The sequence below is a fragment of the Procambarus clarkii genome, chromosome 18 (assembly GCF_040958095.1).
Source record: "Procambarus clarkii isolate CNS0578487 chromosome 18, FALCON_Pclarkii_2.0, whole genome shotgun sequence".
Lineage (NCBI taxonomy): Eukaryota > Metazoa > Arthropoda > Malacostraca > Decapoda > Cambaridae > Procambarus > Procambarus clarkii.
The window spans coordinates 50164575-50189339 of NC_091167.1; the positions used below are offsets into that span (position 1 = coordinate 50164575).

At 43.8% G+C, this 24765-nt stretch overlaps 1 protein-coding gene across 1 annotated transcript in view; it reads left to right on the forward strand.

The window, feature by feature from the left end:
* The window catches only part of LOC123750965 (Y+L amino acid transporter 2-like), a 125258-nt gene that overhangs the window by 40671 nt on the left and 59822 nt on the right, over window positions 1-24765 (forward strand). The window contains exons 2-5 of the mRNA XM_069326593.1: window positions 7-228; window positions 1189-1414; window positions 6401-6445; window positions 22463-22586. Of these exons, the coding sequence (XP_069182694.1) occupies window positions 7-228; window positions 1189-1414; window positions 6401-6445; window positions 22463-22586 (617 nt within the window). The remainder of the gene's footprint in view (window positions 1-6; window positions 229-1188; window positions 1415-6400; window positions 6446-22462; window positions 22587-24765) is intronic.

Here is a 24765-nt window from a genome sequence, read left to right on the forward strand (position 1 = left end):
TCCCAGGCACGATGATCCCACAGAGCGGGGGTAACTACACATACCTGCTCGAGGCGTTCGGTCCCCTGCCAGCCTTCCTCTACCTGTGGATGGTGGTGATGATCAGCATCCCTGGCGGCCGGGCCATCGGGGCGCTCACCTTCGCTAACTACATCCTCCAGCCATTCTTTCCCGGCTGTCAGGAACCTCCACAGTCCGCTGTCACGATCGTTGGGATTCTCCTCGTCGGTTAGTGTGTCAGCTAGCAGGAATAAGAACATGATTTGCAGGTCTTGAGAATATTTTAGGCTCAGGGTTTGAGAGTGAGTGTTAGGTACATGGTTTCAAGCTGAATGCTAACTTGAACTACCTGCCAGGAAATCAGGTGAAAAAGTATTTACGTGTATGTTTTTAATTATGTGTACATATGAAATGATAATGAGCAAGTTTAATACTTAATACGAAATATACAGTGGATTTTTAAATATATATACCAAATCGACTTCCCAAAGTCCCACGTCACTACACCTTAGATTATGTCATATTTTTGGCTGAAGTTATCTTGAGACGATTTCGGGGCTTAGCGTCCCCGCGGCCCGGTCCTCGACCTGGTCTGCTACTTGTTACACATCCTCCAGGAAGCAGCCCGTAGCAGCAGTTTAACTCCCAGGTATCTATTTACTGCTAGGTAACAGGGGCATGAGGGTGAAAGAAACTCTGCACATTTGTTTCCGCCTCCACCGGGGATCGAACCCGAAACCTCAGGACTACGACTCCGAAGCGCTGTCCACTCAGCAGTCAGGACCCAATCTCTCTAGATTACAGATCATTTATATTAATTATTATTTGCTGGGAATTGTTTTTCCTTGGGGCCGGGCCTTACCTAACCCCACTGTTTAGCAACTCCTTGACCTTAGATATTGACCCCCCACGGAGCAAGCACTAGTCCTTAAATTAAACTTGTAACTTTAGAGGCCTCTAAAGTATTGCCCACATCATCAAGAGCCATAAAATCTTCTTCTTTCTCTAATATCTCTTGTGAACGTGGTGGCATTATAAATGACTGAACGATACTTGCACGCTTGTGCCATGCATTAGAGTGACAGCGTGAATTTCTCTCATTTTTCTCCATACACACACACTGATACTCTAGTCAGATCTGACCCATTTCTGTAAGAACTTGAGTATGTGTGTCCTTCGTCTCCCCAGTTACGCTAACTTGGATCAACTCAAGGAAGGTGAAATGGGCGACGACGGTGCAAGACGTATTGGCCCTGACGAAGGTGTTGGCTCTCATCATGATTATCGTGGTCGGCGTCAACCATCTAGCGTGGGGCCGTAGCCAGCACTTCCAGGACCCGATGGCCGGCAGCAACTGGAGCCCCGTTCTCATAGCCACGGCGTTCTATCACACGCTATTCTCCTATGGCGGCTGGTGAGGATAACGTTTGTGAGGGAGTCTGCGTGTGTGCCGCTGAGCTGGTGAGGATAACGTTTGTGTGCGAGTCTACGTGTGTGTACTGAGCTGGTGAGGATAACGTTTGTGTGCGAGTCTACGTGTGTGTACTGAGCTGGTGAGGATAACGTTTGTGTGCGAGTCTGCGTGTGTGCCGCTGAGCTGGTGAGGATAACGTTTGTGTGCGAGTCTACGTGTGTGCCGCTGAGCTGGTGAGGATAACGTTTGTGTGCGAGTCTGCGTGTGTGCCGCTGAGCTGGTGAGGATAACGTTTGTGTACTCACCTAGTTGTACTCACCTAGTTGTGTTTGTGGGGGTTGAGCTCTGGCTCTTTGGTCCCGCCTCTCAACCGTCAATCAACAGGTGTACAGATTCATGAGCCTATCGGGCTCTGTCATATCTACACTTGAAACTGTGTATGGAGTCAGCCTCCACCACATCACTTCCTAATGCATTCCATTTGTCAACCACTCTGACACTAAAAAAGTTCTTTCTAATATCTCTGTGGCTCATTTGGGCACTCAGTTTCCACCTGTGTCCCCTTGTGCGTGTTCCCCTTGTGTTAAATAGACTGTCTTTATCTACCCTATCAATCCCCTTCAGAATCTTGAATGTGGTGATCATGTCCCCCCTAACTCTTCTGTCTTCCAGCGAAGTGAGGTTTAATTCCCGTAGTCTCTCCTCGTAGCTCATACCTCTCAGCTCGGGTACTAGTCTGGTGGCAAACCTTTGAACCTTTTCCAGTTTAGTCTTATCCTTGACTAGATATGGACTCCATGCTGGGGCTGCATACTCCAGGATTGGCCTGACATATGTGGTATACAAAGTTCTGAATGATTCTTTACACAAGTTTCTGAATGCCGTTCGTATGTTGGCCAGCCTGGCATATGCTGCTGATGTTATCCGCTTGATATGTGCTGCAGGAGACAGGTCTGGCGTGATATCAACCCCCAAGTCTTTTTCCTTCTCTGACTCCTGAAGAATTTCCTCTCCCAGATGATACCTTGTATCTGGCCTCCTGCTCCCTACACCTATCTTCATTACATTACATTTGGTTGGGTTAAACTCTAACAACCATTTGTTCGACCATTCCTTCAGCTTGTCTAGGTCTTCTTGAAGCCTCAAACAGTCCTCTTCTGTTTTAATCCTTCTCATGATTTTAGCATCGTCCGCAAACATTGAGAGAAATGAACCGATACCCTCCGGGAGATCATTTACATATATCAGAAACAAGATAGGACCGAGTACAGAGCCCTGTGGGACTCCACTGGTGACTTCACGCCAATCGGAGGTCTCACCCCTCACCGTAACTCTCTGCTTCCTATTGCTTAGATACTCCCTTATCCACTGGAGCACCTTACCAGCTACACCTGCCTGTCTCTCCAGCTTATGTACCAGCCTCTTATGCGGTACTGTGTCAAAGGCTTTCCGACAATCCAAGAAAATGCAGTCCGCCCAGCCCTCTCTTTCTTGCTTAATCTGTGTCACCTGATCGTAGAATTCTATCAAGCCTGTAAGGCAAGATTTACCCTCCCTGAATCCATGTTGGCGATTTGTCACGAAGTCCCTTCTCTCCAGATGTGTTACCAGGTTTTTTCTCACGATCTTCTCCATCACCTTGCATGGTATACAAGTCAAGGACACTGGCCTGTAGTTCAGTGCCTCTTGTCTGTCGCCCTTTTTGTATATTGGGACCACATTCGCCGTCTTCCATATTTCTGGTAGGTCTCCCGTCTCTAGTGACTTACTATACACTATGGAGAGTGGCAGGCAAAGTGCCTCTGCACACTCTTTCAGTACCCATGGTGAGATCCCATCTGGACCAACAGCCTTTCTAACATCCAGATCCAGCAGGTGTCTCTTGACCTCCTCTCTCGTAATTTCGAACTCCTCCAAGGCCGCCTGGTTTACCTCCCTTTCTCCTAGCACAGTGACCTCACCCTGTTCTATTGTGAAGACCTCCTGGAACCTCTTGTTGAGTTCCTCACACACCTCTCTGTCATTCTCTGTATACCTGTCCTCGCCTGTTCTAAGTTTCAATACCTGTTCTTTCACTGTTGTTTTCCTTCTGATGTGACTGTGGAGTAGCTTTGGTTCGGTCTTGGCTTTGTTTGCTATATCATTTTCAAAATTTTTCTCTGCTTCTCTTCTCACCCTGACGTACTCATTCCTGGTTCTCTGGTATCTCTCTCTGCTTTCTGGTGTTCTGTTATTCCGGAAGTTCCTCCACGCCTTTTTGTTCAGTTTCTTCGCTTCCATACATGCCCTATTATACCATGGATTCTTCTGTTGCTTCTCGGATTTTTCCCTTTGGGCCGGGATGAACCTGTTTACTGCCTCCTGACACTTTTGGGTAACATAGTCCATCATACCCTGTACAGACTTGTCTCTGAGGTCTGTGTCCCAAGGTATTTTACTTAGGAAACTTCTCATCTGTTCATAATTCCCCTTTCGGTATGCCAGCCTTTTGATTCCTAGTTCGTTTTGTGGGGAGATAAGTCCTAGCTCTACCAGGTACTCAAAGTTCAATACACTGTGGTCGCTCATTCCCAAGGGCGCTTCCATCTTAACTTCCCTTATATCCCATTCATTTAGGGTAAATATCAAATCGAGCATTGCTGGTTCATCTTCTCCTCTCATTCTTGTTGGTTCTTTGGTGTGCTGGCTTAGAAAGTTTCTTGTTGCCACGTCCAGCAGCTTAGCTCTCCATGTTTCTGGTCCTCCATGCGGGTCTCTGTTCTTCCAATCTATCTTCCCATGGTTGAAGTCTCCCATAATTAGTAGTCCAGATCCATTCCTGCTAGCAACAGAAGCTGCTCTTTCTATTATGTTAATGGTGGCCATGTTGTTTCTATCATATTCCTGTCTAGGTCTTCTGTCATTTGGTGGTGGATTATATATGATTGCGACTATAATTTTTTTCCCTCCATTTGTTACAGTACCTGCTATGTAGTCACTGAAACCTTCGCAGCCCTGAATATCCATCTCCTCAAAATCCCAGCCTTGTCTTACCAGCAGAGCTACACCACCCCCACCTCTTCCTTCCCTCTCTTTCCTCATAACATAATAGTCCTGTGGGAACACTGCATTTGTTATCGTTTTCGTGATCTTTGTTTCTGTGAGGGCTATTATGTCTGGGTTTTCCTCTAGTACCAGTTCTCCAAGCTCATTTGCTTTATTTGTAATTCCATCTATGTTTGTGTACATCGCTTTGAGGCTCACTTTCTTCTGTCCCTTCTCAAATCGCCTCCTTGGTGAGTGTTCTGCTGGTGGGGGAGGCTGTTCCATGGGTGTGAGGACCTGTGAGGTGGATAACAGGGTTTCAGAGGATACTGGGATGAGGGGCGGGGGATCCAGTGAAGGGGGAGGGACAGGGAGGGTATGGGGTGAAAGGGGAGGGAGGACGGGAAGGAAAGGGGGGGAGGGAGGACTCGGGAGGAGGGGAGGGGTAGAAGGGTGGGGATTGGGTGTGGGGGAGGGAGATTTTGCTGAACATTTGAGTGGGGGCAGGGAGGGTTTGGGGTAGGGGGGTTTTCTATGCAGTGGAGGGAGGCGGGGTTGTCCTCCCTTCTGGTGTTACTGGGTAGCTGGTTGTGGGTTCCCCCCTCGCCTCTGGGGGTGTTGGGTTGGGAGCTGTGACTTCCTGGTTTTCCCCTCTCGCCCTGCGCCTCTTCCTTGCTTCTGCCGCCACGGCTCTCTCCTCCCTTGTCATGTCTCTCTGGAGGAAGAGAGTGTGTGTGTAAATCTCATAAATCTGTGTGTGAGTCTGCGTGTGTGCCGCTGAGCTGGTGAGGATAACGTTTGTGTGTGAGTCTGCGTGTGTGCCGCTGAGCTGGTGAGGATAACGTTTGTGTGCGAGTCTGCGTGTGTGTACTGAGCTGGTGAGGATAACGTTTGTGTGCGAGTCTGCGTGTGTGTACTGAGCTGGTGAAAATGATGTTTGTGAGTGAGTCTGCGAGTGTATTCACCTAGATGTGTTTGCAAGGGTTGAGCTTTGCTCTTTCGGCCCGCCTCTCAACTGTCAATCAACTGTTTACTAACTACTCTTTTTCCCCACACCACACACACACACACATACACACACACACACACACACCCCAAGAAGCAGCCCGTGACAGCTGACTAACTCTCAGGTACCTATTTACTGCTAGGTAACTGGGGCATTTGGGGTGAAAGAAACTTTGCCCATTTGTTTCTGCCTGGTGCGGGAATCGAACCCACGCCACAAAATTAAGAGTCCTGCGCGCTATCCACCAGGCTACCATACTCAGTGTGCCGCTGAACTGGTGTGGATAACGTTTGTGTGCGAGTCTGCGTGTGTGCCGCTGAACTGGAAATTATGACAGACTGCGTCTGCAAAAGAGCAGGTACTTATCTGTGCCGATAACTAACTGGTTGCATTAGATTATTAATTATTATGTATAATTTGGTAATGGTAAACACAGATAGTTTACCTGTTATATTATCCATTTGGAAGGTGGAAAGGCAGGTGTCAGAGTATAATAATTAAGGTGGCTTTAAAATAAATCTTTCAAAATACATCGATGAATTTGTATTGGCTACTTGGAGCATTAATTTTGGACAGTAACACCCTGTACAGAGTAGCCTCTGTACTCCACATCAATACGCCTTGAAGACTATCTGAATATAACAATGTTTTCTTAAATTGATGTCAGTTTTATTTTTCTAGATATTGCCTAGCAATTTATTCAGGTAAGAAAATTTATATATATATACAATCGAGGTATGAAGAATATATCAGTGCGGTATTATTATTTATTCAGAGCTGCAAACAAAGCCAAACATTAGAAATATTGAGATATATATAAAAGTTTCTTCTGCTTTAATTTTTTTCATAATTTTCTTCGTCATCTCTTTCTTTTTATATCTTCCTTTCTCTTTGCTATTCCAGCCATGATTTACAGCAATATTTAACTCCCTAAATAATAGTAATTAATATTCCAGGGACAGTCTGAACATGATCATGGAGGAACTTAAGGACCCGTTCAAGTAAGTCATTAATCTACGATACTTTCTTGTGTGTGTTTATGCTATTATGCTTTGTTATTATCAGCTACTGAGCAATATCTATGATCTAAGAATCCCATTTCTCTTCGGTATTTAATCGTAAATAGTAGTCAAACTTTATTGCTTTTAGCACACACTGCCTCCTGATGAGTTTAGTTCCTCAGGCCACAACTCTTTTGATTAAATCATACCTATAATTTTATTATCAAGACTTCCGGTCTGACTTTGGCAAAACCTTATTCTTTTCCTGCTGCTCTAAGATTTCAATCTTCAGGAACTCATTTTGTTGCAAGCCACTGAACCATTTGTAATTTGGAATAAATTTATTCTCAATTTTAAGTTTTGCAAACACTGTACATAATGTCCCTAATATGTATCCATTGTACGCAGAGGCTTTTTTAACATTTGTCAAAATCTCACAAAATTCTATTACTTCAGCGTTTAAATGTTTTGTTTCGTGTGAGAAATAATCACGAAAGTCATTACTGTATTTGATTCCTTATTCTTGTCATATTGTGTGAAGTTAGGATAGATTTTATTTTTGTTCTCACCATTTTAATTTTGTGTCATTTATCAAATTTTAATTCTATCTTCAACATTCTTCTCAATTTACTGATGTTTTGGCATATGCACGTGATTTATTAAATTCTATAGCAAATCCTTCTTAGGATCGTATGTAGGAGAGAATTGATCCTTTTGGACTCAACTAGTGATATTTTCATTTTGATGCGTCCGTATCATTATTGTCATTTTTTCTTTTAGAAAATCTTCCCATACATGTCAGTAATGTGTTCATTATTTTGTTTATTGATCTAAATTCCATTTATAGTTGTGGAGGTATGAATGGACTACTGAAATCCTTTCACTCCAGAAATGCACTCGAAAGTTTTATGTTCAACGTCTGACACAATTCATCCTCCATTTCTTAAAAAAAAAAAAAAAAAAAAAATTAGCTGTGCACTATGATACAGTGAGTGGAATAATGCTAAAATACATTACTTCCTGAGTGAGTGATGCTTCATGAGTGGATCTCTCAAGAGAGAACCAAAACGTTGCAATGAGAGCGGTAAATGTTAGAGTGAAAAATATGATAAAAAGTGGAGTGGGAAAGGGGCTATACTTGGGCCCCATCCTTTTTCGGTATATGTCAATGACCTGACGGGACTCTGGCTCCACCATATAAATTTTTAATGGTGATGCAAAACTAATGAGGATAATCATAACAAAAGAGGACTGCGAAACCCATCAAAAGGATTTTTATACACCGTAGGTGGGCCAAAAAAAAAAAAAAAATTACTACAAACCTTTAACCCGGCGACATGTAAATCCATAGGGAAGGACCTGGAGTGAGATGACAAGTGCAGCAGAAATAAAATAATGAGCACACACAGAAATCCCAATAGAATGATGCATCAAATGAACAAATCCACAGGAGTCGTGATGAGGGTTCGAACATACGTCCGAGATGATTCCATACGCGCTTTAATCGACTGAGCTACGACATGGTAAAAGAATTGTAACAGGGAGTTCAACCTGACCTACCACGGATCCTGCTGTCTCTCCGAGACACAAACCTTCGTAACGGCGAAGAGGTAGAATAGCTTATTGGCAGAGCTCAGGTGCATGTTGGAATTGTGTAAAATCCTGGTTTGTGTCTCAGAGAGACTGCAGGATTCGTGGTAGGTCAATTTGAACTCCCGGTTGCAATTATTTTACCATGTCGTAGCTCAGTCGATTAAGGTGAGTCTAGGATCCTCTCTGACGTAGGTTCGAACCCTCATCACGGCCCTTGTGGATTTGTTCATTTAATAATGAGCATACTGATTCCAGCATGAGAAATGGAGAAAATCCTGGATGTGATGTAAGGTCATAAGAATAAAGGTAACCGCACAAGATCAATTGGCCCATATGTGGCAGCTCCTAATTATAACTACCCAATCCCACTCATATACATGTCCAAAACACGTTTGAACCAATCAAGGGACCCCACCTTCACCACGCCACGTGGCAACTGATTCCACACAAATTCAAATTCAAATGTTTATTCAGGTAAAGTACATACATACAAGAGGTTATACAAAAATTGATAGCTTTATAGATAGAACTAGTACATACAATGCCTAAAGCCACTATTACGCAAAGCGTTTCGGGCAGGAAACACATCAACAACCCTATTACCGAACCAATATTTATCCAGATCTTTCCGAAATCTAAACTTATCCAGTTTATACTCATTGTTTCGTGTTCTGTCTTGTGTTGATACTTTCAATACCTTATTAATATCACCTTTATTATGTCCATTCATACACTTGAAAATCTCTATCATGTCACCCCTAACTCTTTGCCTTTCCAGTGAATGCAATTTAAGCTTTGTTAATCTTTCATCATATGACAGGTTTCTAATTTGGGGAATTAACTTTGTCATCCTATGCTGGACACGTTCAAGTGAATTTATATCAATTCTATAGTACGGCGACCAAAACTGAACTGCACATTCTAAATGAGGCCTAACCAGAGCAAGATATATCTGAAGAACAAAACCTGGTGTCGTGTTACTATCGCTTCGATTAATAAATCCCAGTGTCCAATGTGCATTATTACGAACATTTATGCATTTATTTTTTTGGTTTTAAATTCTTACTAATCATAACTCCCAGATCCCTTTCGCAATCCGACTTCGCAATCTCAACACCATCTAGCTCATATCTTGTAACTCTATCATAATTACTTAGCCTCTAAACCTAACATTTGTTAGCATTAAACTGCATCTGCCAATCTTTTGACCATTTCAAAACCCTATTTAGATCGCCTTGAAGTGATAGTGAGTCTTTTTCCGTGTTTATTTCCTCCCGATTTTTGTATCATCGGCAAATTTGCAAATGTTGTTGCTCAAACCTGAATCTAAATCAATTATAAATATTATGAAAAACAGAGGTACCAGAACAGAGCCTTAAGGCACTCCACTTACAACGTTTTCCCAGTCTGACTTAACTCCCATTTATACAAACTCTTTGTTTCCTTTGGTATAGCCATGCCCCTAATCCAACTTAATATAGTACCAAAATACCATGAGCCTCTATCTTTTTAATCAGTCTTTCATGTGGGACTGTATCATGTGGCTTTGCTAAAGTCAAGGTACACAACATCACAAACCTTACAACTATCAACAGCCTCAACCATGCTGGAATTAAATGATAGCAAATTTGTTAAACATAAACGGCCATTTGTAAAACCATGTTGTGAATTATTTATTAATTTATGTTTTTCAAGATGAAGATGAATGGTATTTGCAATTATCGATTCAAGTAACTTTCCCACAATAGAGGTTAGGCTAATTGGCCGATTGTTTGACGCAAGTGATCTATCTTGTTTAATAACAAGTTTAATTTGTTTAATAGCATCCTCCCTGGTAACTGCTAAACTAATCAACCTGTCCTCTTCCCCACCCACATAGACTTGTTCGGGTGAAGGCACAGTGCTAAGTTCTTCTTTAGTAAATACTGAGATAAAATATTTATTAAAAATACTACTCATCTTTTCATTATCCGTTATTTGACCTATTTCAGTTTTTAATAAATCTATCTTTTCCCTAATTTTTGTTCGATATAACTGAAAAACCATTTAATTTTTTAGGGCCTTTGTAACAGGGCCTGCCTTTCCTTGCCCTGCTATACGAACTTATTAGGTTTTTTTTGCCCTCCTTATCTCTTTTTTAACATTTCTAGCCAGTTGTACGACTTCTTGTTCTAAACTGACTTTTCCATTATTAATCTTTTTGTACCAAGCTTTCTTTCTACCTATAAGGTTCTTCAGATCCTTTGTTATCCATTTCGTGTCATTAATATTCGATCTATTCAATTTGTATGATGCTACGTTCCAGTGCTTTGCTTAGAATATTTTTAAATAAGTAATATTTTGTATTCACATCGAAATCCCTTTTTACATCACCCGTCGCTGGGTTCACGTCTTGCTCCAAGACCGCCCACCTCCTATGCCCATATATACCCCAGGTGTAATGCGTGAGGCATACTTTAGTAGATCAACCTCTATCGGTCTATGCCAAACTGGTCAAAGTCAGTGAAGCCTTTGGAAATTTGGATAAACGAGTCTTGTGAGTCTTTTACACAATCAATGTGAGACCCTCTCTTCAATAAGCAGTTACTTATTGCAGTGTTAATATACCCTCTCTTGAATATGCAGGGCAGTTCTTTCCCACCAGCATTTTTATTGTGGCATGGGCCCCCACCCCCACCTGAGAAGTACAAACATACTTGAAAAATCCCCCCAAAATATCTAGGTGGGGACACACACACACACACACACACACACACACACACACACACACACACACACACACACACACACACACACACACACACACACACACACACACACACACACACACACATCTAGACTAAACTGGAAAAGGTTCAGAGGTTTGCCACTAGACTAGTACCCGAGCTGAGAGGTATGAGCTACGAGGAGAGACTACGGGAATTAAACCTCACTTCGTTGGAAGACAGAAGAGTTAGGGGGGACATAATTACCACATTCAAGATTCTCAAGGGAATCGACAGGGGTAGATAAAGACAGGTTATTTAACACAAGGGACACACACACTAGGGGACACAGGTGGAAACTGAGTGCCCACATGAGCCACAGAGATATTAGAAAAAACTTTTTTAGTGTCAGAGTGGTTGACAAATGGAATGCATTAGGAAGGATGTGGTGGAGGCTGACTCCATACACAGTTTCAAGTGTAGATGTGATAGAGCCCAGTAGGCTCAGGAACCTATACACCTGTTTATTGACGGTTGAGAGGTGGGACTAAAGAGCCAGAGCTCATCCCCCACAAGCCCAACTAGGTGAGTACATATTACTTTCGTTCACACATTCCTTGGGATTACAAGCAAGGCGAGTGAACTTAGGGAAAGAGCACAAGCAGTAAACCCAGATGTAATTGGAATCACGGAAACAAAACTATCCGGAATCATAACAAATGAGGTGTTCCCCCAGGATTACACTGTAATAAGGAAAGAGAGGGAGGGTAGGGGAGGAGGCAGAGTGCCCCTACTCATGAGAAAGGAATGAAGTTTCAAGGAGATTGTTATCCCAGGCTGTGAAGGGTTTAGAGACTACATAACAGGCACCATGACGATAGGAGGACCTAGAGTAGTAGTAGCAGTGATATATAACACTCCACCAAATGACAGAAGACCCAGGCTAGAGTATGGCAGAAACAACATGGCAGTTAATAACATAATTGAGAGGGCAGCCTCTGCTGCCTGTAGAAATCGATCCCATCTGCTCATCATGAGGGACTTCAATCACGGAAGGATAGACTGGGAAAACAAGGAACCGCACGGAAGAGAGGATACATGGAGAGCCAAATTAGTGTAGGTAGCGACAAGAAACTTTCTAAGCCAACATGTCAGACATGAAAAGGAGTTTTCTCCTTTTGAACCGGGATAAACCTGTCTGCAGCTTCCTGGCACTTCTGGGTGACATAGTCCATCATATACCTGGTTGATACCTGGTTGATGGGGTTCTGGGAGTTCTTCTACTCCCCAAGCCCGGCCCGATGCTAACCTTGACTTGTGGGAGTTTGGTCCACTAGGCTGTTGCTTGAAGCGCCCCACAGGCCCACGTACTCACCACAGCCCGGTTGGTCCGGCACTCCTTGGAGGGAACAATCTAGTTTCCTCTTGAAAATGTCCACGGTTGTTCCGGCAATATTCCTTATGCTCGCTGGAAGGGTGTTGAACAACCGTGGACCTCTGATGTTTATACAGTGTTCTCTCATTGTGCCTATGGCACCCCTTCTCTTCACTGGTTCTATTCTGCACTTTCTTCCATATCGTTCACTCCAGTACGTTGTTATTTTACTGTGTAGATTTGGTACTTGGCCATCCAGTATCTTCCACGTGTATATTATTTTATATCTCTCTCGTCTTCTTTCTAGTGAGTACATTTTGAGGGCTTTGAGACAATCCCAATAATTTAGGTGCTTTATCGCGTCTATGCATGCTATGTTCTCTGTATTCCCTCTATTCCAGCAATCTCTCCTGCTCTGAAAGGAGAAGTGAGTACTGAGCAGTACTCAAGACGGGGCAACACAAGTGACTTGAAGAGTACAACCATTGTGATGAGATCCCTGGATTTGAAAGTTCTCGTAATCCATTCGATCATTTTTCTGGCTGACGCAATATTTGCTTGGTTATGCTCCCTAAACGTTAGGTCGTCAGACATCATTATTCCCAAATCCTTTACATGCTGTTTTCCTACTATGGGCACATTTGATTGTGTTTTGTACCCTGTATTATTTTTAAGGTCCTCATTTTTACCGTACCTGAGTACTTGGAATTTATCACTATTAAACATCATGTTATTTTCTGATGCCCAGTCGAAAACTTTATTAATATCAGCTTGAAGTTTTTCACTGTCTTCAGCCGAGGTAATTTTCATACTGATTTTTGTGTCATCTGCAAAGGATGATACGAAGCTGTGACTTGTATTTTTGTCTATATCAGATATGAGAATAAGGAAAAGCAGCGGTGCAAGGACTGTATCCTGAGGTACAGAGCTTTTAACTGCGCTTGTACTCGATTTTATATGGTTGACTGTTACTCGCTGAATCCTGTTTGACAGAAAACTGAGTACCCAGCGTCCTACTTTACAGGTTATTCCCATTGACTTCATTTTGTGTGCTATCACTCCATGGTCACATTTATCGAAAGCCTTTGCGAAGTCCGTGTATATCACATCAGCATTCTGTTTTTCTTCTAATGCCTCAGTGACTTTGTCGTAGAGATCAAATAGCTGTGAGAGGCACGATCTTCCCGCTCGAAATCCATGTTGGCCTGGGTTGTGAAGGTCATTGGTTTCTTCACCAATGAAGAAATTTGAAATGAAATTTGTGACCTGACTCCTAATCACTCTCTCAAATACTTTTATTATGTGCGACGTTAGTGCCACTGGTCTATAATTCTTTGCCACTGCTTTGCTCTCTCCCTTGTGTAGAGGGGCTATGTCTGCTACTTTAAGTGCATTTGGTATCTCCCCCTTGTCCAAGCTCTTCCTTCACACTATACTGAGTGCCTGTGCTACCGGCACTTTGCATTTCTTTATAAATATTGAATTCCATGAATCTGGACCCAGGGCCGAGTGTATGGGCATGTTTTCAATTTATCTTTCAAAGTCTAGTACGCTCGTGTTGATATCAGTGATATTTACAGGGGTTTGGATATCCCGCATAAAGAAATTGTCTGGATCTTCCACTTTCATGTTGTTTATTGGAGTGCTAAGTATGTCCTCATACTGCTTTTTTACGATTTCACTAATTTCTTTGTCATCCTCCGTGTATGAACCTTCACTTGTACGAATAGGTCCAATACTGGCAGTGGTTTTTGCTTTTGATTTCGCATATGTGAAGAAGTATTATGGATTTTTCTTTATTTCCTGAACTGCTTTCTGTTCTAGCTGCCTTTCTTCAGTTTGATATGAGTGTTTCACTTTCCGCTCAATTTCTTCAATCTCCGTATTTAAATTATTCCTTCTTTGACGGGAAAGTCGTGTCTGCTTAAGCATTTCCGTTATTTTTTTCCTTCTTTTATAGTGTCGTCTGCGTTCTCTTTCTATGTTGGATCTCTTTCTGGCTTTCCTCAAAGGAACATGTTTCAGACAGACTTGATACGCTTCCGAAGTCAGTTTTTCTATTCCTTCTGTAGGACTTGTATTACTTAGAATAGTTTCCCATAGAATGTTTGCAAGTTCCTTGTTTATTTTCTCCCAGTCTATCCTTTTATTTTTAAAATTGAATTTACTGAATAATCCCTCTCGCTTGATCTACGTTTTAAGTCTATTCTGAGTATTGATGGTCGTTTGCACTTCAATGAGCTTGTGATCTGAGTATGTGGTATCTGATATCGTAATGTCCCTGATAATGTCTTCATTGTTCGTAAAGACCAGATCTAGAATATTTTCATTTCTCGTTGGCTCTGATATCTGCTGGTTGAGTGAAAATTTGTCACAGAATCTAAGTAGTTCTCTAATCTGTGGTTGGTTAGGTCCTAATAGATTTCCTGGTATAATATTATTGTTTGCTATTCTCCATCTGAGACTAGGCAAGTTGAAGTCACCAAGGAAGATCATATCAGGTATCAGTTCTCCAAATTATCAAGGCTATTCTCTGTTTTGTTTATCTGTTCTGTGAATTCCTCGGCCGTTGCATCTGGCAGTTTGTATATTAGAATAATCACTAAGTATTTTCTCTATTTTTAATCCCAGTGCCTCTACAACCTCATTTGTAACGTTAAGGAGCTCCAAGCATACAAGGTCTTCCCTAATATACAGACCCCACTCCTCCATGTGACCTAATTTTCCTATCACACCTATATAGGTTATATCCTGGGATCCAGATCTCACTGTCCAAGAATTCCCCTGCATGGGTTTCAATTCTCCCCTAAAGGCATTTCCCTAAATGCCTCCCCTGCATATCCTGTACAGTCTTGTCTCTAAGTTCTGTTTCCCATGGTATTCCCATCTAGGAAGTTCCTCATCTCGTCATATTTTCCTCTTTGGTAATTTAGTCTTTTCTCTTCCGATCCCAACCTTGGAAAGGTTATCACTACCTCCACCAAATACTCAAATGTCAATACACTGTGGTCACTCATTCCTATGGGGGCTTCAACTTTGACATCCCTTATTTCTGACTCATTCAGGGTAAATATCAAGTCGAGTCTAGCTTGTTCATCATTGCCTCTTACTTTTGTTGGTACCCTGACGTGCTGACTCAGAAAGTTTCTTGTTGCCACTTCCAAGAGTTTAGCTCTCCATGTATCTGCACCACCGGGTGGGTCCCCATTCTCCCAGTCTATCTTTCCATGGTTGAAATCGCCCATGATTAAGAGCCTTGAGCCATTCTTGCAAGCAACTGAAGCTGCTCTCTCTATTATATAATTGGTTGCCATGTTGTTCCTATCAAACTCTTGTCTGGGTCTTCTGTCATTTAGGGGAGGGTTGTAAATGACTGCATCTATTTTCTTCGGTCCACCCATTGTTATAGTTCCTGTTATGTAATCTCTGAACCCGTCACAGCCCGGAATTTCCATCTCATCAACTCCAGTCCTTCCTTATCAGCAGGGCCACTCCTCCACCTCCTCTCCCTACCCTCTCTTTCCTTACTATATAGTAGTCCTTTGGAAACACAGCATCTGTTATGACTCCTTACAATTTTGTGTCCGTGAGTCCTATTACATCTGGGTTTTCTTCTTGCGCCCTTTCTGCCAGTTCACTTGCTTTATTGGTAATCCCATCGATGTTTGAGTACATTACCTTGAAGCTCACTTTCCTATATCCATTTTCACCCTCCCTCCCTACAAGTGTAGGAAGTTGTTCCATGGTCATTGCTACGCAGCCACCGGGAGCCGGTGGCTGAGTGGACAGAACACTGGACGCATGATCCTGTGGTCCCGGGATCGATCCATGGTTCCAGCGAGAAACAATGGGCAGAGTTTCTTTCACCCTAATGCCTCTGTTACCTAGCAGTAAATAGGTACCTGGGAGTTAGTCAGCTGTCACGGGCTGCTTCCTGGGGGTGGAGGCCTGGTCGAGGACCGGGCCGCGGGGACACTAAGCCCGAAATCATCTCAAGATAACCTCAAAATAAATTGGGTAGGCTCATTCTTTTGTGAGATTGTTGCCAGGGGTTCAGGGGGAGGTGGAGTGGGGGATGGAGGGCTTAGGTCTTGCTCAGGCCTGCTTGGGGCAGGAAGAAGTCCTGGGGGTGAGGGGGCAGAGAGTGCTTGAGGTTGGTGGGCAGTGATTGCTTGGGGAGAGGGCACGCCCTCCTGTGGTGTAGTTAACAGGGGGTTTGGGGTGAGGTGGAGGGGCTTATCTTGAGGTTATCTTGAGATGATTTCGGGGCTTTAGTGTCCCCGCGGCCCATTCCTCGACCAGGCCTTCACCTCCAGGAAGCAGCCCATGACAGCTGACTAACACTCAGGTACCTCTTTTACTGCTAGGTAACAGGGGCATAGGGTGAAAGAAATTCTGCCCATTGTTTCTCACCGGTGCCTGGGATCGAACCCAGGACCACAGGATCACAAGTCCAGTGTGCTGTCCGCTCGGCCGACCGGCTCCCGGTCATGCCTAGGCCTGCCTGGGGCAGGAAGAAAACCATGGAGTGGGAAAGCAGGGGATACTTGGAGTAAGGGGGAGGGAGGATCTGGGTGATATGGTGGGCATTGTGCAGGGGCAGGGAAGGATTTGTGCTGGGGGGGGGGGGCCTTTGGGGTGGTGGGCTGGGGTGTTGCAGTCCCCTTTGGGGTTCCTGAATTGCTGGATTGGGGTTCCCCACTCCCCTATGGGATTGCTGGGTTGGAGGCTGAGGTTCCCTGACTCCCTTCCCTCTCCCTGCGCCTTTTCCTTGCATCTGCTACCCTTATTATCTCTTCCCTGGTCATGTCCCTCTGAAGGTATACCTCTCTGTAATTCCTTGCATTTTTCAGTTTGCTCTTCTTTACTAGTATGTCCTCTTTGGTGCCCTCGTTCCTGAATACTACCTTGATCAATCGCTTTTTGTCTTTTTTGTGCTGGCCAATCCGGAAAAACTGTTCTATGTCTCGTTCAGCTCCTTCCATTCCTATCTCCTTTAGTATCCCTGACACTGCTGCTTTGTCTTTAGTCCTCCATTCTTCCCTTGTGGTCCCTTGTGGTCCCTTCTTGTTCCTAAACACCTATCACCTCTACAGCTCTTTTCCTTTCCATTAGCTGGCTTGTGCATCTAGCTGCCTTCTGTGAGTTGTTGTTGTTGTTTAAGATTCGCAACTTGGAAGAAAAAGTTCCAAGTAGCACGGGCGAGCCCGTAGTGGACTTACCTGGCACAGGAGCGGGGCTGTAACTTGCTCCTGTGAGGTTACTGCTTTCAGTACAACTTCCTTGACTGTGCATATGGCATCTGGGATCTTCAGTATTTCAGCAAAGGTGACACCTATTGTAGGGGTCCCTGCCATTGCTACATCTCCTGGTACCTGGGGGTTGGTTGCCTGGGCCAGGGCCTGAGGAGGGCCTGTTTTTCGTTTTTTTTTATCTCTTCATGCGCTGCACTTAGTTCTATCTGCAGCTTACTTACAGTTTTCCTCAGGTCCTTCAATTCTCCACTGATTTCCATCCATGCCTTAGAAATCATCTCCATTTGTGACTTGTCTAGTCCTTCTCCTCCAACTTTGTTCTGTTGTCTTACCATACCGCTTGACCTGTGGGTGTTTATGGGTGTACTCACCTAATTGTGCTTGCAGGGATTGAGCTCTGGCTCTTTGGTCCCGCCTCTCAACCATCAATCAACACACACACAGGGTGTGTGTGTGTGTGTGTGTGTGTGTGTGTGTGTGTGTGTGTGTGTGTGTGTGTGTGTGTGTGTGTGTGTGTGTGTGTGTGTGTGTGTGTGTGTGTGTATGTGTGTGTACTCACCTAGTTGTGCTTGCGGGGGTTGAGCTCTGGCTCTTTGGTCCCGCCTCTCAACTGTCAATCAACAGGTGTACAGGTTCCTGAGCCTATTGGGCTCTATCATATCTACACTTGAAACTGTGTATGGAGTCAGCCTCCACCACATCACTTCCTAATGCATTCCATTTGTCAACCACTCTGACACTAAAAAAGTTCTTTCTAATATCTCTGTTGCTCATTTGGGCACTCAGTTTCCACCTGTGTCCCCTAGTGCGTGTGTCCCTTGTGTTAAACAGCCTGTCTTTATCAACCCTGTCAATTCCCTTGAGGATCTTGAATGTGGTGATCATGTCCCCCCTAACTCTTCTGTCTTCCAACGAAGTGAGGTTTAATTCCCGTAGTCTCTCCTCGTAGCTCATACCTCTCAGCTCGGGTACTAGTCTGGTGGCAAACCTTTGAACCTTTTCCATTTTAGTCTTATGCTTGACTAGATATGGACTCCATGCTGGTGCCGCATACTCCAGGATTGGTCTGACATATGTGGTATATAATGTTCTGAAAGATTCCTTACACAAGTTTCTACAGGCCGTTCTTATGTTAGCCAACCTGGCATATGCTGCTGCTGTTATCCTCTTGATATGAGCATCAGGGGACAGGTCTGGCGTGATATCAACCCCCAGGTCTTTCTCTCTCTCGGACTCTTGAAGTATTTCATCTCCCAAGTGATACCTTGTATCTGGTCTCCTGCTTCCTACCCCTATCTTCATTACATTACATTTGCTTGGATTAAACTCTAACAGCCATTTGTTCGACCATTCCTGCAGCTTGTCCAGGTCTTCTTGAAGCGTCAAGCTGTCCTCCTCTGTCTTAATCCTTCTCATAATTTTGGCGTCGTCAGCAAACATTGAGAGGAATGAGTCTATACCCTCTGGGAGATCATTTACGTATATCAGAAACAGGATAGGTCCAAGTACAGAGCCCTGTGGGACTCCACTGGTGACTTCACGCCAGTCTGAGGTCTCACCCCTCACTGTAACTCTCTGCTTCCTATTGTTTGGGTACTCCCTTATCCACTGGAGCGCCCTACCAGTTACTCCTGCCTGTTTCTCTAGCTTATGCATCAACCTTTTATGGGGTACTGTGTCAAAGGCTTTCCGACAGTCCAAAAAAATGCAGTCCGCCCACCCTTCTCTTTCTTGTTTAATCTTTATCACCTGATCGTAGAATTCTATCAATCCTGTAAGGCAAGATTTACCCTCCCTGAACCCATGTTGATGGGTTGTCACGAAGTCTCTTCTCTCCAGATGTGTTACTAGGTTTTTTCTCACAATCTTCTCCATCACCTTGCATGGTATACAAGTTAAGGACACTGGCCTGTAGTTCAGTGCCTCTTGTCTGTCACCCTTTTTGTATATTGGTACTACATTAGCAGTCTTCCATATTTTTGTAGGTCCCCCGTTTCCAGTGACCTACTATACACTATGGAGAGTGGTAGGCAAAGTGCTCCTGCACACTCTTTCAATACCCATGGCGAAATTCCATCCGGCCCAACAGCTTTTCTCACATCCAGCTCCAATAGGTGCTTCTTGACCTCATCTCTTGTAATTTCGAACCTATCCAAGGTCACCTGGTTTGCTACCACCTCTTCTAGCGCCGCGACATCTCCCTGTTCTATTGTAAAGACCTCCTGGACCCTTTTGTTGAGTTCTTCACACACCTCTTTGTCATTCTCTGTGTACCTGTCCTCGCCCACCCTAAGTTTCATCACCTGTTCCTTCACTGTTGTCTTCCTCCTGATGTGACTGTGTAGTAGCTTTGGTTCGGTCTTGGCTTTATTAGCTATATCATTTTCATACTTTTTCTCAGCTGCTCTTCTCACACTGACATACTCGTTCCTGGTTCTCTGGTATCTCTCTCTACTTTCTGGTGTTCTGTTATTACGGAAGTTCCTCCATGCCCTTTTGTTCTGCTCCTTTGCTTTCATACATTCATTATTAAACCACGGATTCTTCCTTTGCTTCTCTGTTTTTTCCTGTCGGGCTGGGACAAACCTGCTTACAGCCTCCTGACATTTTTGGGTGACATAGTCCATCACCATGTGTGTGTGTGTGTGTGTATTGTGAGAGGGGGGTGGCTTGGTGTGGGGTGGGGTTGACCGGTGGAGGGATGGCATGAGGGAGAGGGAGTGAGGGAGAGAGAGAGAGTGAGGGAGAGAATGAGGGAGAGAGGGAGAGCGAGGGAGGGAGTGAGAGAGAGAAGGAGAGTGTGATTGAGAGGAAAATAGAGGCAGAGTGAGGGGGATAGAAAGAGAGGGTGAGGAGAGGAGAGTAAGGGAGAGAGAGGAATGAGGGCAATCAGGAGGTTGGGGGACGGAGGGTCAGTCCCAGGGATGAGGGGTGAGGTTGGCGGTAGGCTGGTTTGTGGATGCGTGTGTGTGTGTGTGTATGTGTTTACTTTGGCGTGTTATGGTGGGCGAGGTGGGGGGGTGAGGGTCTATTTAGTGGGGCCGTAATGTAACACACGGGTGTGAAAACTAGTACCAAGCTTAGACTCTCGAGATACATTTTCGTATTTTTAACTTATACCCAAAGCTAATTATTATATTAAGAAAGATGAGGGAAGCAGAGATATAGTATGAAAATGACATCGCTAGTAAAGCAAAGACCCAAACAAAGCTGCTCCACAGCCACATCAGGGGGAAAACAGCTGTGAAGGAACAAATGATGAAACTGAGAAAAGAGGAGAACAGATACACAGAGAACAAATACATAGAGAATGACAAGGATGTGTGTGAAGAACTCAACAAAAGATTTCAGGACGTCTTCATAATAGAACAAGGAGAAGCCCCTGCACTAAATGAGGAGGAGGCAAACAAAGCAACCTTGGAGGAATTTGACCTCGCCAGTGATAAGGTCAAAAGGTGTGTGTTGGAGCTGAATGTGACAAAGGCTGTTGGGCCTGACAGAATCTCACCATCGATACTAAAGGAAGGTGCAGAAGCACTAAGTGTGAAACTCTCTATGGTGTATAGCAGGTCACTGGAAACAGAAGACCTACCAGAAAGTCGGAAGACAACTAACGTAGTCCCAAAATACAAAAAGAGTGACAGGCAAGAGGCACTGAACTACAGGCCAGTTTCCCTAACTAATATACCATGCAAGATGATGGAGAACATCGTGAGGAAAAGGCTCGTAGAGCATCTGGAGGGAAATAGCTTTGTAACACACCACCAACATTGGTTCAGAGATGGTAAATCGTGCCTCACAGGTTTAATAGAATTCTATGACCAGGTAACAAAAATTAGGCAGGAAAGAGAAGGAGGGGCAGACTGCATTTTCCTGGACTGCCAGAAAACCTTTGACACAGTACCCCATCAAAGACTGTTAAAAAAGTTGGGCAACGGGCAGGAGTAAAAGGGAAGGTGCTCTAGTGGATAAGGGAATACTTAAGCAACAGTAAACAGCGAGTAACTGTGAGGGGGGAGACATCAGAGTGGCGAGATGTTACTAGCGGAGTCCCACAGTGCTCAGTACTTGGACTCATCCAGTTTCTAATATGTGTAAACGATCTTCCGGAGGGTATAGACTCATTCCTCTCAATGTTTGCTTATGATGCAAAAATTATGAGAAGAATCAAGACAGATGAAGATAGACAGAGCCAACAGGATGACCTGGACAAACTGGGGGAATGGTCTAGAAAATAGCTGCTAAAGTTCAACTCAGGAAAGTGTAAAGTAATGAAATTAGGCGAAGGGAGCAGGAGGCTGAACCCAAGGTACCATCTGGGAGGTGAAATCCTGGAAGAGTCAAATAGAGAGAAAGATCTGGGGGTTGACATCACACCAAACCTGTCCCCAGAGGCCCACATCAAAAGAATATAATCAGCGGCATAAGCTAGCTTGGCCTACATAAGAACTGCTTTTAGAAACTTGTGTAAGGAATCGTTCAAGACCCTGTATACCACTTTTGTCAGATCAATCCTGGAGTATGCCGTTCCAGCCTGGAGTCTATAACTAGTTAAACACAGGACAAAGTTAGAGAAGATTCAGCGGTATGCCACCAGGCTCGTCCCGGAACTGAGAGGAAAGAGCAACGAGGAAAGGTTAAAGGAGTTGAACCTCACATCCCTGGAAAACAGAAGAGTAAGGGGAGACATGATAACCACCTACAAAATTCTCTACGGGAATTGGCAGAGTGGACAAAGACACTCTCTTCAGCACGGGTGGAACACGAACACAGGGACACAGGTGGAAACTTAATACCCAGATGAGCCACACAGGCGTTAGAAAGAATTTTTTCAGTGTCAAAGTAGTTAACAGATGGAATGCATTAGGCAGTGATGTGGTGGTGGCAGACTTTATTCACAGTTTCAAATGTAGATATGATAGACTTCATTACGATCAGGAATCCGTACACCAGTTGATTTACAGTTGAGAGGTGGGACCAAAGAGCTAGAGCTCAACCACTGCAAGCATAACTAGGTGAATACACACAAGCGCGCGCGCGCGGTGGAACACACTCTGTCACTAGTGAACTTTTGATCTGACTGTAACAGGAACATGCCGAGGGCCGTGGCCATCTCCGTCTCCAGCGTCATGGTGATCTACGTCTTCACCAACGTCGCCTACTTCGCAGTCCTGTCTACTGATCAGATGCTCGCCTCTACCGCCGTGGCTGTGGTACGTGTGTTGTTGGTAGTGTTGGTAAGGCTGCTGTTGTAGGTGTAAGGGGGGGGGATCTTATATATATAGATTGTGGGGCGGAGAAGGTAGTGCTTCTGTGGTAAGTGCTATGGCGGTAGTTGTGATAGTAATGCTGTTTTTGCAGTTGTGATGGGTGATAGTGCTTCACTGGACGACGTGGTAGTGGTGGCGGTAATTTTCTTTTTTGTTGGTAGGTGTGTGGGAGGTTATCGTACTGATCTGCCTCTCTGACACTTTCTATTAAAATATCATCTTGAGGTTATCTTGAGATGATTTCGGGGCTTTTAGTGTCCCCGCGGCCCGGTCTTCGACCAGGCCTCCACCCCCAGGAAGCAGCCCGTGACAGCTGACTGTCACGGGCTACCTATTTATAGTCCCAGGTACCTATTTTACTGCTAGGTAACAGGGGCATAGGGTGAAAGAAACTCTGCCTATTGTTTCTCGCCGGCGCCTGGGATCGAACCCAGAACCACAGGATCACAAGTCCAGCGTGCTGTCCGCTCGGCCGACAGGCTCCCTCACCGGATCATAAAAATATAATTGGCTATTTCATCGTCGTAATGCTAGATTTATACTCTCCGAATACAGTGTGAATTATGTTATTTTCTTAATTACCATCAACAAATGTTATCAGCCTGAGTTACTAACTTACATCTGTGACCGCACTTGTAAGTGGGGCACGTGGGTGTAAACCTTACTTCAAGCCAGGAATGTCTTAAATTGCTAAGAACAACTCTCTTTGTTACGGCATGTATAAACATGCATGCCTGTATGTGTGGCTAACGGAGTCAGCCATAGACGGCCCCGCATAAAAGTTTAAACACTTACTATTCAAAACTAAACATCAAAAGCATATAGAATAACCACAGATGACTAAATATCTTTAATAAGTTTAACTTGATATTCGGATAATTTCTTTCTCCCGAGTTTTCTTCACTCTGCCTCAAGCACTTTACATTACTCTACATGATCTCTGGAGGAGAAAGAAGAACAAGTAAGAGCTTGTGTGAGTAGAAAATATCAATAAACTAAAAAGTGATAGAGAGGCATTCTGCCTCTCAGTCAGGTTGGTTCACATTAGAATAACACTCATCTACTTAAAATAATTTTACCAGTAATACTGACTCTACTGTGTTACATTTGTGGGAGGAAAATCCTAGCAGGTTTTATTCTTTTTCTTTTATGAATATTAAATATTTACTTTATTTTATCTTTTAATTGACTTTAATATTATATTATTTTTCTTCCGAGTTAGTTCTTAGTTAGTGAACTGTATATTCTGATTTAGCTGCTAGAACTTATCACACACAGTTGAGGGGGGGGGAGAAGGACAATTTGTGGCTTAAACCACTTTGAAGTGGATCCTTCATAAACCACAAATTGTTTACCTAGTCTTTAATATATAAATTGTAAATCATACCACATATAATGGTCTAATCTACAGAAATTATACTTATAGTTAATCTATCTACAGTATAAAATAAATAAGCCTTAGCTGAGTGGTTGTAATGGCCCAATTAGGCTGGATAATATTCTTCTACTTCAGATTAGGGTGTGGCCCTGTGCCTCAGAGTGCCACGTAATGGCGGCTATCAGGAGACCTGCAAGGCTTGATGTACAGCAGGGTAACAAATTTCTATAATTATGTTGGGAGCCAGCTGTAACCCAAGGTAACTTCACATCACTCATTCCTGCGGAATGTTTAAAATTAGTTTTGTACATTAACATATTAAGTACCAATGTGACATGGAATAAGAGGGGTGTAAAATGCTGAGTATGTACTTGGTTGGGATATAAATCCCACAATATGACCGCCTAACCTATTTATGACATAAAATGACCAAATTATTATTCATTAAATACTTGGTAAGATGTATCATGGTGTATTGCTGTGGTTGTAGAGGTTGTTGTGGTTACTACTCGCTGCTGACACGTTATCTGGGTGTCTTAACGAGTTTTGCCGGGTCGTAAGGAGCCACCTCTACAACGTGTACTTTGTTAAGATTATGTGTTGTGACGCCTGCCTCCCTCTGTGTTGTGATAATAGCCTGGTTCTACTTCGGATTTTATTTAACAGTAACAACGGAGTCAAGCTATACTTCTTGGTGATTATAATCATATTCAGTCCTAATAAACACTTTTTTATTAAGCTTAA